Source organism: Diabrotica virgifera, chromosome 7, assembly GCF_917563875.1.
Source record: "Diabrotica virgifera virgifera chromosome 7, PGI_DIABVI_V3a".
NCBI lineage: Eukaryota > Metazoa > Arthropoda > Insecta > Coleoptera > Chrysomelidae > Diabrotica > Diabrotica virgifera.
This window is the reverse complement of record NC_065449.1, coordinates 81,305,358-81,320,895: the sequence shown is the minus strand read 5'-3', so window position 1 is coordinate 81,320,895 and position 15,538 is coordinate 81,305,358. Positions and strand designations below refer to the sequence as shown.

The window sequence follows — 15,538 nt, the reverse complement described above, 5'->3', positions numbered from 1 at the left end:
TTCCATAGAATAGGTTGATCTGCCTATTTTCTGTAAGGCACTTTTAGAGTCCGAGCAGATGATTGTTTGTTTAATCCCATTTTTCAAAATAATTTGGAGGGCATGATTAATTGCGACAATCTCAGCCGTACATATTTGGGTATACTTAGGTAAACTAATTTTATTTACTACATACAATTGTTTACGTTTTAATAACATAACCTGAATCTTATTTTTTCTTCTTATTATTTTTTTGGACTATGGCCTTGACAATTATCCAGTAACCAGGACTAATAAAATTGGCCAATATAATTAAAAATGCGAATAAAGTTGCAGAGCGTAGAAATAGGTGTCGCTTTGCCGAACTTGCACGGTCCCAATATCTATTTTCTCTCAATATATGACGCAAATAAGATATTTTCTTATTTTACATTACACTTTTACAAATTATTATGTAAAGTTATAATTTTTAAATTATCAGATAAGTAATACAAAACCTGTCCAATCAAATAAAGTCTAATTTCCGCATCGGTCCCGTATGTCATGAACATGTCTTTTCTATTAGGTGAAAAATTCACTGAAACCACTTCTCCTTCATGTGGTTCATAAAATTTAAAGGAAGGATCTTTCAAAGGTTCTTCTTTTGTGCTTCCTAAAATATATCTGATTATTAAGAAAACATTTAAATTATTTATTAATTAATTATTAAAATTAATTCAGATGCTAAAAAAATTTAAGAATAGAATACAAGATACTCTCGTCATGGTAGGGGACCCCAAGCGGGGATTTTGCGCGTTACTCGAGAGCGTCAGAAAATCACATGGGGAGAAACCTTGTACCCTGTAAATGTACACCTACCATATATGAGGCGTTGCGGATAGTAAGGGCGAACTCAACAAAAGCAAGTTTCGAGAAATTTGGGTTTAAAAATGCAGGTACCTAGTAAGGGCGAAAAAAAAAACAAGTTTCGAAGGTTTATTTTGAAGGCGAAACAAGGTCGAACTCAACAATTCGACAGTTCTATGAGGTAGAAAATTTAATTTAAAATGGTATCATCAAAAAAAAATTTGACCCAATGTTAAGTTCGCCCTTACTATCGGCAACGCCTCATAGGACATATGGACTCAGGAGCGTGCAATTAGGGCAGCCCGTAAAAAAATCTATCCTTAAAAAACTCGAAAACGTCAAATTAAGAAGAGGTAATTTGAGTACATGAAGAACAGTGTATATTTCAAAAATCTGACGATTTTACGGCGCGTAGGTAAATCGACAAGTCACAAAATTTCACAAAAAAAGCGAATATTTCGCGAAATGAACATCAGATGGAAAAACTGAAAAATACGTGTTAACTATTTTTCAGAAATCTATCGAATGAAACCAAATACAAACCCACGGAGGTGGGACAGGGGCTTACTTTAAAATCTTAAATAGGAACCCCCATTTTTTATTGCAGATTTGGATTCCTTACGTAAAAATAAGAAACTTTTACTTGAAAAAAACGATTTTTGGAAATGAAAAATTAAATTAAAAAAATGGAAAATCCCCACTAAAATGAAAAGCTTACATTTTTTGGTTTTAGGACCGAATATTCACAATCCAATAGGCACCATGACCAATCCAGGGCTCCCCTACTATCATTAAGAATCTACTGGTATAAAACCGTCATTATCACCGTAAAAATTCGAGATAGCTATACCAACAAAATCTCCATACAACGAGGAGTCAAACTAGGTTGAATTTTATCCCTAACATTGTTCAAAGTTTCTTCTTCTTTAAGTGCCCTGTCCTCACAGAGCATTGGCGATCACTCGCATGATTTTTACTTTGTCCACAGTTAAGCTAAATAGTGTCGTAATGTCAACGGCGGATCCAGCAACCTTGCAAGGTGGGGGCAATGAAATAAAAATTCTCTCGTGACTGACGTACGCAGGATTCTTTGTCGGGATGGGCTGTTATTTTCTCATTCTTCATGTACCATGTCCCTTCAGAACGTTGGATACCATCATACGTATCTTAATTTTATTTATTGCCACCCTAAATCAACCATGAAGTTCTTCTTCGTCCTGGACTGCGTTTTCCTGCTATTTTCACTTGAATAATATTTTGTAGTAACCTATATTTGGGAACTCACATTAAATGTCAGAAATAATCCAGCTATCTCTTCTTGATGCTTTTTATAATCCCAGTAGTCTTGCTGAGACATTCTAGTATTGTGTAGTTTCGAATCTTCTCCATCCAATAAACTCTTAAAATTCTTCTCTTGTACCACATTTCGAGAGCCTCAAGGCGATTTAATTCGATTTTATTCACAGTCTAAGACTCGACACCATACAGTAAGACCGAGAACACGTAGCAGCGAATTAGTCGGATCCTTAAGGCCAATTTTAGGTCTCTGTTTCATAATACTTTGGACATACTTCTAAAAACGGCTCTTATTCGGGGGGTTTCATTAAATGCTCAAATTACCATAATATAGCACCGGCAATTACTATTTTTATCTGGTCTCTGGCATTGAATTTAATAGATGGCAATTGAATAGATTTATTGTGGTGTGGTATATTATGAACCCTCTGTATAAATCATAATTTAAATATGATGTTATTAACCTTTAGGGTATTGAACATACATAAAAACAATAGCTTATAGTTTGTATCACATGTTTATTACGAGTGAACTTGAACTATATTTGTTATGGTTCGGATAGGTATAAAAACACGCTGAGCAATCAGTATGGATATAGATATACAAATAATTATTAGAAGTTAGTATGTAGTAAGGCGAGGCGCTATGAATCATTAATGTTATTGTTTAGATTATATATTGGATACCAGTGAATAAAATATAATGTATAGTAAGACGTGTTTAGTCTTTTTTAATTAATTAGAACCAGAAGGCAGTAACAACACACTATTTAATACATGGCTGATCCTGCAGATTAGAGGAGGTCTTCTGAAAGGAGCAGAGATGGCGGTAACAAATTGGAAACGGAGACGGCGAAGATGGACCAGGACGAAGATGCAGAGAACCCAGGGAACAAAGACAAAGTGATAAAATGTAAGTAAGAATGTCTATCTTTATTAAAAATGCTTCCCTCGTTTTTATATTATTATTGAACATTGAATATTTATCTTTGCTCAAATTTATGAAGTATCGATTTTTTTTATCTATGAATTTTGAAACATGAAGTGATTTTTTGAATTGAATATTTTTATCAAAGTTTATTATATATGTTATTATTGAATTTTTATTGAATTTTTATTGAATTTTGAATTTTTATTGAATTTATTTGAAAAATCTCTATCCGATTTCGATTTTTAGTCCGGTTATTTTTGAATATTTTATGGAATCTCGAATTTTTTTTCAAAAATTTCTATCGAATTTTGAGATATGAACTGATTTTGAATATTTTTATCTAACTTTTGCATATGCTATTTTTGAATTTTTATTGAATTTTATTAGCAGTTGTTTTTGTTATTGATCTTTTAGATAAATTTTTATCGATTTTGTGTTAAATTTTGTATGAGATGAACCTGAATTAATATTTTTTTGAGTGATAAATGATATTTTTTTTAATGAATAATGATTAGTGATGACATACGTTGATATAAGAGCTTTAAGACAAACATTGCTATAAGCAAGAGATATATTTTTAACGAACCGACCTGATGAGTCGAGATATGGAATTTGAAGAAGAACTATATAGATTAGAAGAAGAACTAATAAAAGAAATAAAGAATAGAATAGAAAATAAAATAAGAAACCCACTGCTCTTGTCAAATTAGGAAGGTACTAAGTGATTTATAGAAGCTTGAAAGCTTATTAGAGACCCACTCTGTGTTTTGAAGGGTACCTATTTTATTCATGATTATTCGTGAATAAACAACGGCCTCAAAGCAAGGGATTGAGGTTGTGATATTTTTAGAAGAATTTGAACCGCATAAAATACCTATTTCGTGTTTTGAGTTAACTATACCACCTTAATGGTGCGTACAGATCAGGGCGAAAATTCGGGTTAATATTGGCGGAGAACTAAGACATCCGAGTGAAACCTCTTTTATTAAGGTAAAACGAAGGTATCGGAGCTAGTATATGAAGTGATGATTATGATGTTATATGAAATGATATATGAGATAAATGATATATGATTGCTATATGAAAGATGTATATGAAGATGAATTATGTACACTGTAGAAGTGTTATTATGTGGAGAAAATGAAGAAATATAGTTGTAGTACCAGACAAGAAGAAGAAGAGAAAAAAAGATAATTTTTTTAGTAAAATATGTGGGAAAAATGAAAGAAGACACATAGAAATTGCAAGAAAAGAAGCAAAATTTAAGAAGATACTAAGCAAATAAGTAGCTAATCATTGAAATATGTCTAAGAATTAAAGCTGTAAAATTTTTTTCTCTAAAGTAACGTAAATTATAAATAACTTATTTTTTGTATATAATGAATTCAGGTTAAATTTTCGCGGAAAATGGAAGTATTTGAATTAAGGATAGACAATATCTTACAATAGTGTTAGTAGATAGTAAGCAAAGGGACACAAAAAGTGAAATTTTTAGACATTCAGCAACAGAGATTATAGCTACAAAAGAGTTATTAGAAGTTTAGAGAAATATTAGAAATGTTTAGAGAGATTACATTTTTATTATAGGTACATTATTTTAAAGTTAGTAAGACATATATAAATAAATCAAAAGAAGACTGAAATAGGAATTATTAATAGAGTAAAGGATACATTTTTTACTTATTCGAGTAATATTAGCTTAGCTTAGGACTTTTAGTTAGATACGAGATTTTTAGTTAGGTAGATTAGATTATTCCCCTGCTTATAGGAGATGCATATAGGCACTAAAAGACTATATTAAAAATCCCGATAGGTTTAGTCACTGTTTTTATGTGGACACTGTTTTGTGAATGGAGAAAAGACTTGTGTGCCAAATATCTCGAAAAAATATTAAAAATTACAGCCGCAATCTTGGAACGCGCTTTCGCTACCTGTTGATCGCTACTGTTTCCTCTTAATTTTGGTACTTGAAACTTGTTTAAAAAAAACAAAAATAAAACTTTTTTAACACTTTAAAAAGTTGTGATGATTTTTCACCGAAAAGTGCTTCATTTTTTGTTAATTTACGTTGAAATATTTGATTTGGAATTTGTCGAATAAGAATCTACTTTTCATTAGCTCCAGTTCTGCTTATACTGGGTCTACATACTTCATACATACATCATTTTTTTAAATTTTGTATACGCTATATTTTTCTAAGAATATTTTTTCGATAAAATACTTAATTTTGGAGTTATTTGTGAAAAACCGTCTAAAAAGGTGTTTTTTGTTGAAAAATGAACATTTCACTCGCAAATAACCCAAAAAGTATTGATTTAGTGAAAAACTCGATAGAACAAAAGTTACTTAGAATTAATCAGTTATCCATTATTTTGAATGTATGTTATTTCACCCCCGAAGGGGTGGCACTCATACCCAGGCAAAATCACATATTATCGACACAATATCCCTTTTTTTCTTTGGCATATTAGCTATGGAATATTAATGTGAAGTTGTTGCGAAATGTAAAAAAAAAGAAAAATGATCTTTTTTACATTGTCGTAATTTATTTTTGGAGTAACTACTTCCCAAAACAACATAAATATCTGTAAATTTGTTTTAAGTAAATGGTCGATATAAAGGGGCCTACTTCTTATGGCCGCCTAAGGCCCCATGATGCCTTACACCGTCACTGCACTGGCGGAGGTTCCCAAGCCCAAGCCAGTTTGCCTGCGCCTAGGGCCGCACTTCCCTCTATTCGTTGGATAATTATTCTTTTCGTCAAGATATAAGAAATTTGACCTGACGCTGGTGGGATGTCCCTACCGATTTAGTATCATAATAAATAGTTGACGTTACTAATCCCTCAATTGTCTTTGCGACGGGTGGCAATAGTTTTGGAACAGCTACTAGGGCCGTACTTCATATTATTTACAGAACTGACTCGTTACCTATCAATGCAAATAAATTATTAAAATTAAAATTTCTAGACAATGTATTAAAAATTTTGTTTACTGTAGACGAATTCGTTTAGTCATCTGAAATTAACTTGCTTCGAATCAATTACAAACGATCACAAACAATTTTTATGTCCAATGCGCTCATTACGTAAATTTTATGGAGTTAGATTATAATGTGTTTTATATCGTTTTCACTTTAAACAAAATGGACTTCCGATAATGCAGCTTTCTATCTTAAAAAAAAATTAAAGAATCATTAGAAAGAGCATTAGTTAAAGATAAGATATACCTCTAATTATTATTCTATAGCTTTACACATAATTCTCGTGCTTATAGGTATTTAGGTAAAATTAAGTATCATTTATTTATCCAGAAAACATACATTATGGAACATTATGAGCACATTCAGGCACATTCAGGCAGTTATTTTCTTGCATTTAGATAGAAGGTTAGATCGCGAGTATTCAAGTAAAATGTCTGAAGTCGGTGAAGCTAGTGCTAAGTGTAAAACACGTGTACATTTATCTGATGATGCCAAAGAAATTATTAGGAATGTTTATCAAACTGTGAAAGAAGATAATCCAAATCCAGAAGACGGTAAATTCCTCATCAAGACAACATATCGACTGACAAGGATGCCATATACAACAGTGTGGAAAATTGTTACGAATAGAATTCAACCTCGTAAAAAGCGGAGTGACTTTTCTACACATAAAGCAGTAAATGAAAAAGATGCTGAGGTAATTAGAAGAGCAATTTACAATTTCTATTCAAAGAACCTAGTTCCAACGCTTAGTATGATCTACGATCAACTTGTTAAAGACTATTCCATTACGTATTCGCCTTCAACTTTATCAAGATTTTTGAATCACATTGGTTTTCGATACAAGAAAATTAATAAGCGATCATCAATAATGGATTCTCCTCGTCTAATTAAATGGAGAAATGAATACTTGGATGCTATATCTAAATTTAGAGATGAGGGAAGACCGATATTTTATCTAGATGAAACATGGTTCGATACCCACGATACTGCTCAAAAAGCTTGGACAGACGATTCTATTAAATGTGCACCCAATTATCCAATTAATAGAGGTCAGCGAATAATTATTCTGAACATTGGATCCAAAAATGGCTGGCTTGGAGGGGAAAGTTTTTTACTATCGGCAAAAAACATTAAGGATTCAAAGCTGGACTACCATGAAAATATGACGAGTAGCTTGTTTTAAGGAATGGTTTGAAAAGAAGGTGTTGCCAAATTTGCCTCCAAAAAGTGTAATTGTAATGGATAACGCAACGTATCACAGCGAACAAATTAGAAAAATCCCCGGTGTAGGTTCGACAAAAAACAGATATCTGATTTTTTGTATGACAATGATTTGTACTTTGAAGAAACATATACAAAAAAAGAAATGTTGGAAGTTCTTCACACAAAAGTGTTTGAGAAACAATTTGTTATAGACGAATTAGCCAAACGTGATGGTCATAATGTATTGCGATTACCTCCTTACTACTGTGTTTTCAACCCCATTGAATTAATCTGGAGCCAACTTAAAGAAAGTTTACGGCAAAACAACTGCTGTCCCAAATTTAGTAGCGAATCGGTGTCACATGTTGTAGAAGAAATAAAAAAGATTTCCCCAACACTGTGGCAAAATTGTGTTTCACATGTTATAAAAACGGAAGATCATTACAGAACATTAACCTCACATATTAAACCAATAATTATAACATTAGATAACGATTCTAGTGAAGATGACAGCGATAGTGACATAGAGTTGTAATTTGTATTTATTTTTTTCCGTCTAAACTTCAAACTTTATTTTTCTATGTTATTTTCTGTTATTTTTTATTATGTTATCTTTTTAATTCTGATTTTTGCTACCACGTTTTTAATCTTTTATTGTTATTATCATTAATTTCCTTAATTTCTTTAATTTGTTCATTTCTCTTATTTCATTGTACATAATAATATACCTATAACTACATAGATATAAATACGTAATAAATATAATGATATGATATTTAAATTTATATTTATTATTCCAACCCCATTAAAATATTATATCTACTTGAAGACTTGAATTTTTTTTTGTTAAGGGGATGGGTACGAACTTTCGGCTTTAACCCGTTACGTTATTACCGATGGCCGAAAGTCCCTGAAAACTTCTATAATGTTTATTTTAATTACACACACCGGCAAAATTAGCCGAACATCTTAAAAATGGGACATGTTTGATGTCTTGGATTTCCTAAACCACTGGTCCGATTTGAGTGATTATTTTAGTATGTTATAGCCTTATTATTTAATAATATCGTTGTAATAATATTGTTGCTAGACAGGTAAATATCATTTTATACCGGATGTACCAAGCATACTGTGTTTTTTTCTTAAAGTTTGGAACACCCTGTGGAATATTCTAGCATATGTAAAATACTAAAATTAGTACTCGATTGTAGAATTAGGATTTCTTAACATTTTCCTTTTTGATTCATTTAGTTACTTAAGATAATAAAAAAGTTATGTGCGTTAACAACTATCTATGTTTTTCATCAATAAATCCTCATAGTAGGGGAGGAAAGTATACTAAATTTGCAGTTACTCCAGCGTTATGGGGACCTATTGGATTGTGAAGAGTATGTGCTAAAATCAGAAAAAGGTTAAGTTAAGTTGTACATAAAGTGCGGGACTTTTCATTGTTTAATTTAATTTTCCATTTGAAACAATCATTTTTCTCCGATTATAGCGCTATCTATCCATAATTCAAAAAAATGTGTCGAATAAAAGTTGCTTATTTTTACGTAAAGAATCCAAATCTGAAATAAAAATTGGGGGCTCCTATTTAAGATTTTAAATTAAATCCCACACCCCACCCCGTGGGGGCCCGTGACACCCCACGGAGAGGGGTGGGGGTAAATTAAAAATTTTAAATACGAACCCTGCGATATTTCGCGAAATGAACATCAGATCGTAAAACTGCAAAATACACCTATTCAATATTTTTCAAAAATCCACCGAATGGTACCAAACACGACCCCACACGGAGGTGGGGTGAGGGGTTACTTTAAAATCTTAAATAGAAGCCCCCGATTTTTATTGCAGATCTGGATCCTTGAAGTAAAAATAACCAACTTTTATTAGCAACATTTTTTCCAATTATGGATAGATATAGCCTATATTTCCTATAATTGGAAAAAACTATTGGTGGAGAAATGGAAAATTAAATTAAAAAATGGAGAGTCCCACACTTTATGGAAAACTTAACTTACCTTTTTTTGGTTTTAGCACCCACTCTTCACAATGAAGTAGGTCCCCATAACGCTCGAGTAACTGCAAATTTAGCATACTTTCCTCCCTACTATGAGGATTTATTGATAAAAAGCATGGCTAGTTGTTAAAGCACATAACTTTTTTATTGTACAACATAAGCAAATGAATCAAAAAAGAAAATGTTAAGAAAGCCTAAGTCTACAATCGAGTTTTAATTTTAATATTTTATATATGCTAGAATATTCCACAGGGTGTTCCGAACTTTAAGAAAAAAACACAGTATTATTGTAACACCCGGTATAAAATGACATTTACCTGTCCAGCAACAATATTATTACACCCATATTCTTAAATAATAAGGCTATACTATACTTAAAGAATCACTCAAATCGGACCAGTGGTTTAGGAAATTCAAGACATCAAACATGTCCCATTTTTAAAGTCTTCGGCTAATTTTGCCGGTGTGTGTAGTTACAGGGGTGAAAAACTAAGAGAAAATTTAGTGTGATTTTTAATTTCAAATATCTCATTCAAAAGAAACTTTTAATTAATTCCAAGGGAATTTCGGCCCTCGGTAATAAAGTAATTTTTCATTCTGCGTTTAAATTTTTCAAAAATACTTACATATTAGTTTTCTCAGGATTCGAAAAAAATGATTACATTTAAAACACATTGAAAATTTTGACAGGCGTCAAAATTTTGCATTTGTTCCTTTCCCCTTAATTTTAGCGAATCCGCTCCTGGAGGGTTTGTTGTTTGTTATTAAGCGTCGTTTAAACACAACGATAAGTCACAGCAACTAGTTGTGATGACAAGTTGAAACACTGTTTAGACGCTGCGATTCAATGCGATACCACATTCAACCCAACTCCAACTTTGATAAGTTGTGCGATGCACCGTTTACACACAATGATAAGTTGCAACAACTCGATTGACCTTGATAAGTTGTTTGATTTATCGCTGTGTTTAAACGACCCTTTATGATACTAAATCGGTAGGGACATCCCACCAGCGCCAGGCCAAATTTCTTATATCTTGACGCGAAGAATACATGTAGCATTTCATATTTCGGATTTCTGATCACATGGGCAAAGTACTCTTCTTTTTATGATATTCAGTACTTCTCTTTCTTTATTTAGATGCTGCATTACCGCTTAATTTGTTGCTCTGTTCATTCACGATATTCTCAATATTCTGAGGTACCTAAACCCACATTTCAAAGGCCTCAAGTTCAAAGTTTACTCGGATCATTTATTTAAAAAAGCACTTGAGAGAACTTTGAAGGACTATCATAGATGGTCAGTTAAATCGTTGGTTATTTACTGATTGCGAATCCCGTGTAAATTCTCCGAATATTTAATAACCTGTATTGTTAGTGGTGTTAGTACTTACCCTTCAATTCTGTTGCCCCAAGCAGTGAACATTGAACTATATGACCTCCTTCTAATCCAACCAAAAACATGTCCGGTACATGTTTGGAAAAGTCAAAACAACTTATACCATTAGGGTTTTTATTTAAAACATTAATAGGAGAATCGTTGTTTCTATGCACATTATTTAATAATGGTGGCTTAATTTTATATCTGAAAATATTATAATAATTGCATATGAGAAAACGAATACATAATTAAAATAATTGATATTGTTAAGATACTGACTTGACTTTTCTGATTTAGTTTATGTTCTTTTAGCACTAAGTTTAATTTAGTTGACTTTATTTATTTTTAATAACTTACTTCTAAACAAATGAAAGACACTGAATTTATATCTTTTATTTTACAAACTACGATATCTAATTTCTTTATTACACCAAATCTAATAAAAATACTTACATAATTACAGTTACAAAAATATATCGCGCCCGACACATATCAAAATACCCCGACGTATTCAAATTCACAACTAACTTACTAATTCCAAAATCTCCTATTTTTACATTATTACAATGTTCCAAAATATGAAAGATTATTACGGAAGAATTCATCTTATTCTTATATAACAATCGAAGGGTTATTTACACAAATATCAAATAAGCATTTTCTAGAAAGACATATCGAGGTTAATATACCTGTTTAAAAGGTCCCCTTTTAAATGCATTCAAATTCGGTAAACAAGACCCTTTCTGTTAAATTATAATAAATAGACAAGGAGCTGAAAACAGTCGGGTGACAAAATCACGTCACATTGCCCCCTCCTTAAAAGAAGGTTCCTCCTGGAACCTTGGCGGGACTCGAACTGGATGCTGGTATCTGCAACTGGACCCTCTTTTACAACTCCCAGTTGTGTAAAAGTGGCAGGGGACGTTCTTCGTTCCGCACCAGTAACTATGCGGATTGCAACAGACTAACACCTGGACCTCGGTGCCTTGGAAAATTTCTTCTACCATATTTCGGATAACTCTCCAGTCTAATTGGCGGCATTCTAACTTTGGCATGGCTAACTTTTGCACGTCGAACTCCAACACGTGCTCTCTCAATTGAATTAATGCATCCCATACATCTTGGTAGGTAGGTTGGTCATGGACAGTGTCTTTTGTTACCAGATAGAATAGGTAACGTGATGCATCTTGGAGTTTCAATGCTTTGCCAGAAGCTGGCAGTTGGCATCAGGGCCGGACTGGCACATAAAAAAGGCGCCAACCCAAATCCTAAAAAAGGCGCCAGACCCCCCCCCTTCTTCACATCAAACTTTTTTCAAATCCTAACGCATATATTTTCAAGTAACGCTATAAATATTACTTGCGATTTTTTTAAGTTTATTTTAATTTAAATCCATAAAGTAATTTACTATTTTTATTGGAAATAGTAAATTATATTAAGATGCCATAAAAATATAATAGCTTCAGTTTCCCAATATCCCTTTTACTCCGTTACATTTTTTGGTGATCTCTGGAGATTTAAAACAAATTTTTGAAAAGTGAGTAATTTTTCAACTGCTTCTACAGAGGAATCTACCGGTTCAAAAACAATTAACAAAAATCATGATTGGTGTTCAATATAAGTCACTTTTTGAATTTTTTCAAATTTTTAGAGCGCTCTAACACTCCATATAATAAAGTAAACCTAGATAAAATATCCGCAACCACACGGTGTCAGGCGATCCGTGCCTGAGTGGTGAATGACCTAGATCAGACAGCCGCAAACAGAGCCCTCGGAGAACTGACTAAACCCTTTGAAATTTGAAATTCAAGCCTTAACGTGGGTAATGGCGCACTGCCTCGCCGGACAGTATAATTCGCCCCTACTCATGGGAACTATATGGATAAGTATTTAATCACGCAGGAAAAAATAAAACAAAACGAAGGGACAATAGAGCTAGTCACCGGTGGTGATGCAAGCTGGAACAAGCTATGAATGAGATGATAATATCGTGTTCATCGGTAGTGGAGGAAACAAAGGGAAAGTACTCAGCGAAGAAGAAAAGAGGAAGGCGGCTTCGGAAAAAGGGGATCTGTTGGAAGAATTCCGGTCAGGGGTAGGGACCTGAACAAAATGGAGCTTCCAGCGGAGGCAACCTTGAAAAGGAGCTCCTCACTTAGGGAGAAAAGATCTAGAGAGAAGGAGTAGAGTTCCGAAATAACGGCTATGGTAAGAGCAATGAATAAACTTACCAGAGTTACAAATAATTTAGTGAAACTAATGTCCGACCATAAGAACACGAAAGTCGAAATCAAGAATGAGGTAAAAAACCTTAAAAGAGTCACCAAAGACATCTTCTTCTTTTTGTATAGACATGACTCTCTGTTTTTTCAATGTGCCTCTAGTAAGTTGTCGTTCCATCGTTTTCGTGGTCTTTCCACTGATCGTCTTCCTATTGGAGAACCGTCTCGCACTGTCCTTAAACTATCGAAGACCACTGTCCACCGAAGACATGGAGGGCACTTTCAGAGAAGTCGCCCTCGGCAGCATTGATAACCGAAATATAATAGTGGAGAAAAGCGGTGAGGAAGAAACGACTAAGAGGCGGCAAGCGTGTCCACACAAATGGACTTCGAAGAGTTCTTTCCCGAATAACTTAGTGAAAAAAAGATACAAATGATCGCAACGGTCCTGAACTCAAGGGAAAGAGGCTTTGAAAAAATTAACATTATAAATTTGAATAGGAAGATCACTTTACTTTACGGTCGTCAAACCGGGAAGAGGAAATAAACCTCCAGGCGACTTAGCAATGGTCTTGGAACCTGGACTTCTATGTGAAGGGGAAAGGTCCAACGACCTGACCAGGAAAAACCGAAACTAGTAGTAAGTGCAGTAGGTACATACAGACCAAGAGACCTCCCACTTAATTCTATGATCACAATTACAAGGTAGAGTTAGGAAAAAGAGAACCGGGGAAATCGTCAGCCTATTTTCATGATCCCTGTAGAGAAAGGGGTGACGGAAATGGAAGGGGACAAGAGACTACTGGCAATTATCTCTAAATTATTGAGGGAAGCCATAGAGACACTGGAGACCAGAGAGGCGTCCCTAAGACTATAGGGGGGCTACAGAGGTAGGAACCTCAGGAAGCTTCTCGAAGTCACCTTTATGGGTATGGACCTCCACCTCGCGCTGCAGGAGTATGAACGTGGTGACGCAGAAGGTGATCGTGAAGGGAGGTGGAAAATCCTACGCCGAGTTGCTAAAGCTAAACAAAGGCAGTGCAGACACGACGAAAAGTCAAATTGATGTCAAAAGCGCTAAGAAGATTAGGTACAGGGACCTAAAGCTCGAAGTGGCATGGAAAGAACAGGCCGAACACCTGAAGAAGATAAGCGTGGCCCGCACGGAGGAAAACGTAGTAGAGAACGTCCGGGAATATCAGGACCAGGTGGATATATTTAATATAGACAGTGATGTCAAAAAGGAAGAAATCCTGAGAGAGGTTCGCAGATATACCGGCAGCAGAAAATCTAACACATCAAACTCGCGTCTATTAGGGAAAATAGAGAAGGCAACACAAACGTCACAGTCAGACTGACGCGCATCGCAGCCAAAAAAGCACTGGAAAAAGAACATATTGGCTATAACTCGTGCAAGATACGAAAGAGAGACTGCATGTTCAGCGATGCTTTAGATACCTATAGTTCGGTCATGGTAAAACCGACTGCAAGGGAGAAAACAGAGCGACTCCTGCTACAGATGTGGCAAGGGAGGCCATCAGGCACGAGAGTTCAGTAATGAGGCGACTTTTTGCCTCACTTCAGTGCCCCGAGTATAAATGGGATGTAAATGATTAATGGGATATTACAATATCGGCAAGCTCTTATTTTTAAAGGATGCATATCGAATTTCTTAAACATTTTTACCAAACATTAAAATGGCCACTTTTTGCGCATTCTGACAAAGTTTAGTTTCTACTACGCCCACGGGCTTCACTATGTAGGATTCTAGGGCGCAACAATCCTACATGTATAATGTAGTTATGGAGCGCAGAAGACTGCACTCATATATTTTAGGCCAATTGTAAGATGTAACACTTTTATAAATATTATAATAGAAAGAGCGGATATTGATACCTACGAAAGGCGCCTGAATCGTAAAATTGGTCTTCGAGGGCGCCGCGAGTCGCATCTAAGCCATTTGATTATCTAATACCTGATACAAGTTTACAATTTGTATTTTGTTGTACCCAATGGCTTCATTATTTAGGATTCAGGGGCGCAACAATCCTATATGTATGATGTAGTTATGGAGAGCAGAAAACTACACCTGTATATTATAGGCCAATTGTGGGATGTAACACTGTTTGTATCAAGTATCAGATAAATAATGGCTTAGATGCAACGCGCAGCTCCCTCGAAGACTATTTTTATATAAGAAACAGCGGAAATTGATACCTACGAAAGGCGCCCGAATCGTAAAAATTATCTTCGAGGGCGTTGCGCGTCGTATCTAAGCTATTTACCTATTATAATAGAAACAGCGGATATTGACACAAAAGGCGCCAGAATCTAAAAATGATCTTCGAGGGCGCCGCGCGTCGTGTCTGAGCTATTTATTATAATATAAAGCGGATATTGATACCTAAAAAAGGCGCCAAAATCTAAAAATGGTCTTCGAGGGCACCGCGCATCGTATCTAAGCTATTTATTATAATAGAGACAGTGGATATTGATACCTACAAAAGAAAAAGGAATCTAAAAATGGTCTTCAAGGGCGCCCCGAGTCGTATCTAAGCTATTTATTATAACAGAAACAGCGGAAATTGATACCCACGAAAGGCGCCCGAATCGTAAAAATTATCTTCGAGGGCGGCGCGTGTCGTATCTAAGCTTTTTATTATAACATAAACAGTG

At 34.5% G+C, this 15,538-nt stretch overlaps 1 protein-coding gene across 1 annotated transcript in view; it reads right to left on the bottom strand.

Moving 5' to 3' along the window:
- The window catches only part of LOC126888205 (cytoplasmic dynein 2 intermediate chain 2-like), a 72,790-nt gene that overhangs the window by 24,489 nt on the left and 32,763 nt on the right, over positions 1-15,538 (bottom strand). The window contains exons 7-8 of the mRNA XM_050656259.1: positions 10,654-10,844; positions 477-631 (exon numbers count right to left, since the gene is read on the bottom strand). Of these exons, the coding sequence (XP_050512216.1) occupies positions 477-631; positions 10,654-10,844 (346 nt within the window). The remainder of the gene's footprint in view (positions 1-476; positions 632-10,653; positions 10,845-15,538) is intronic.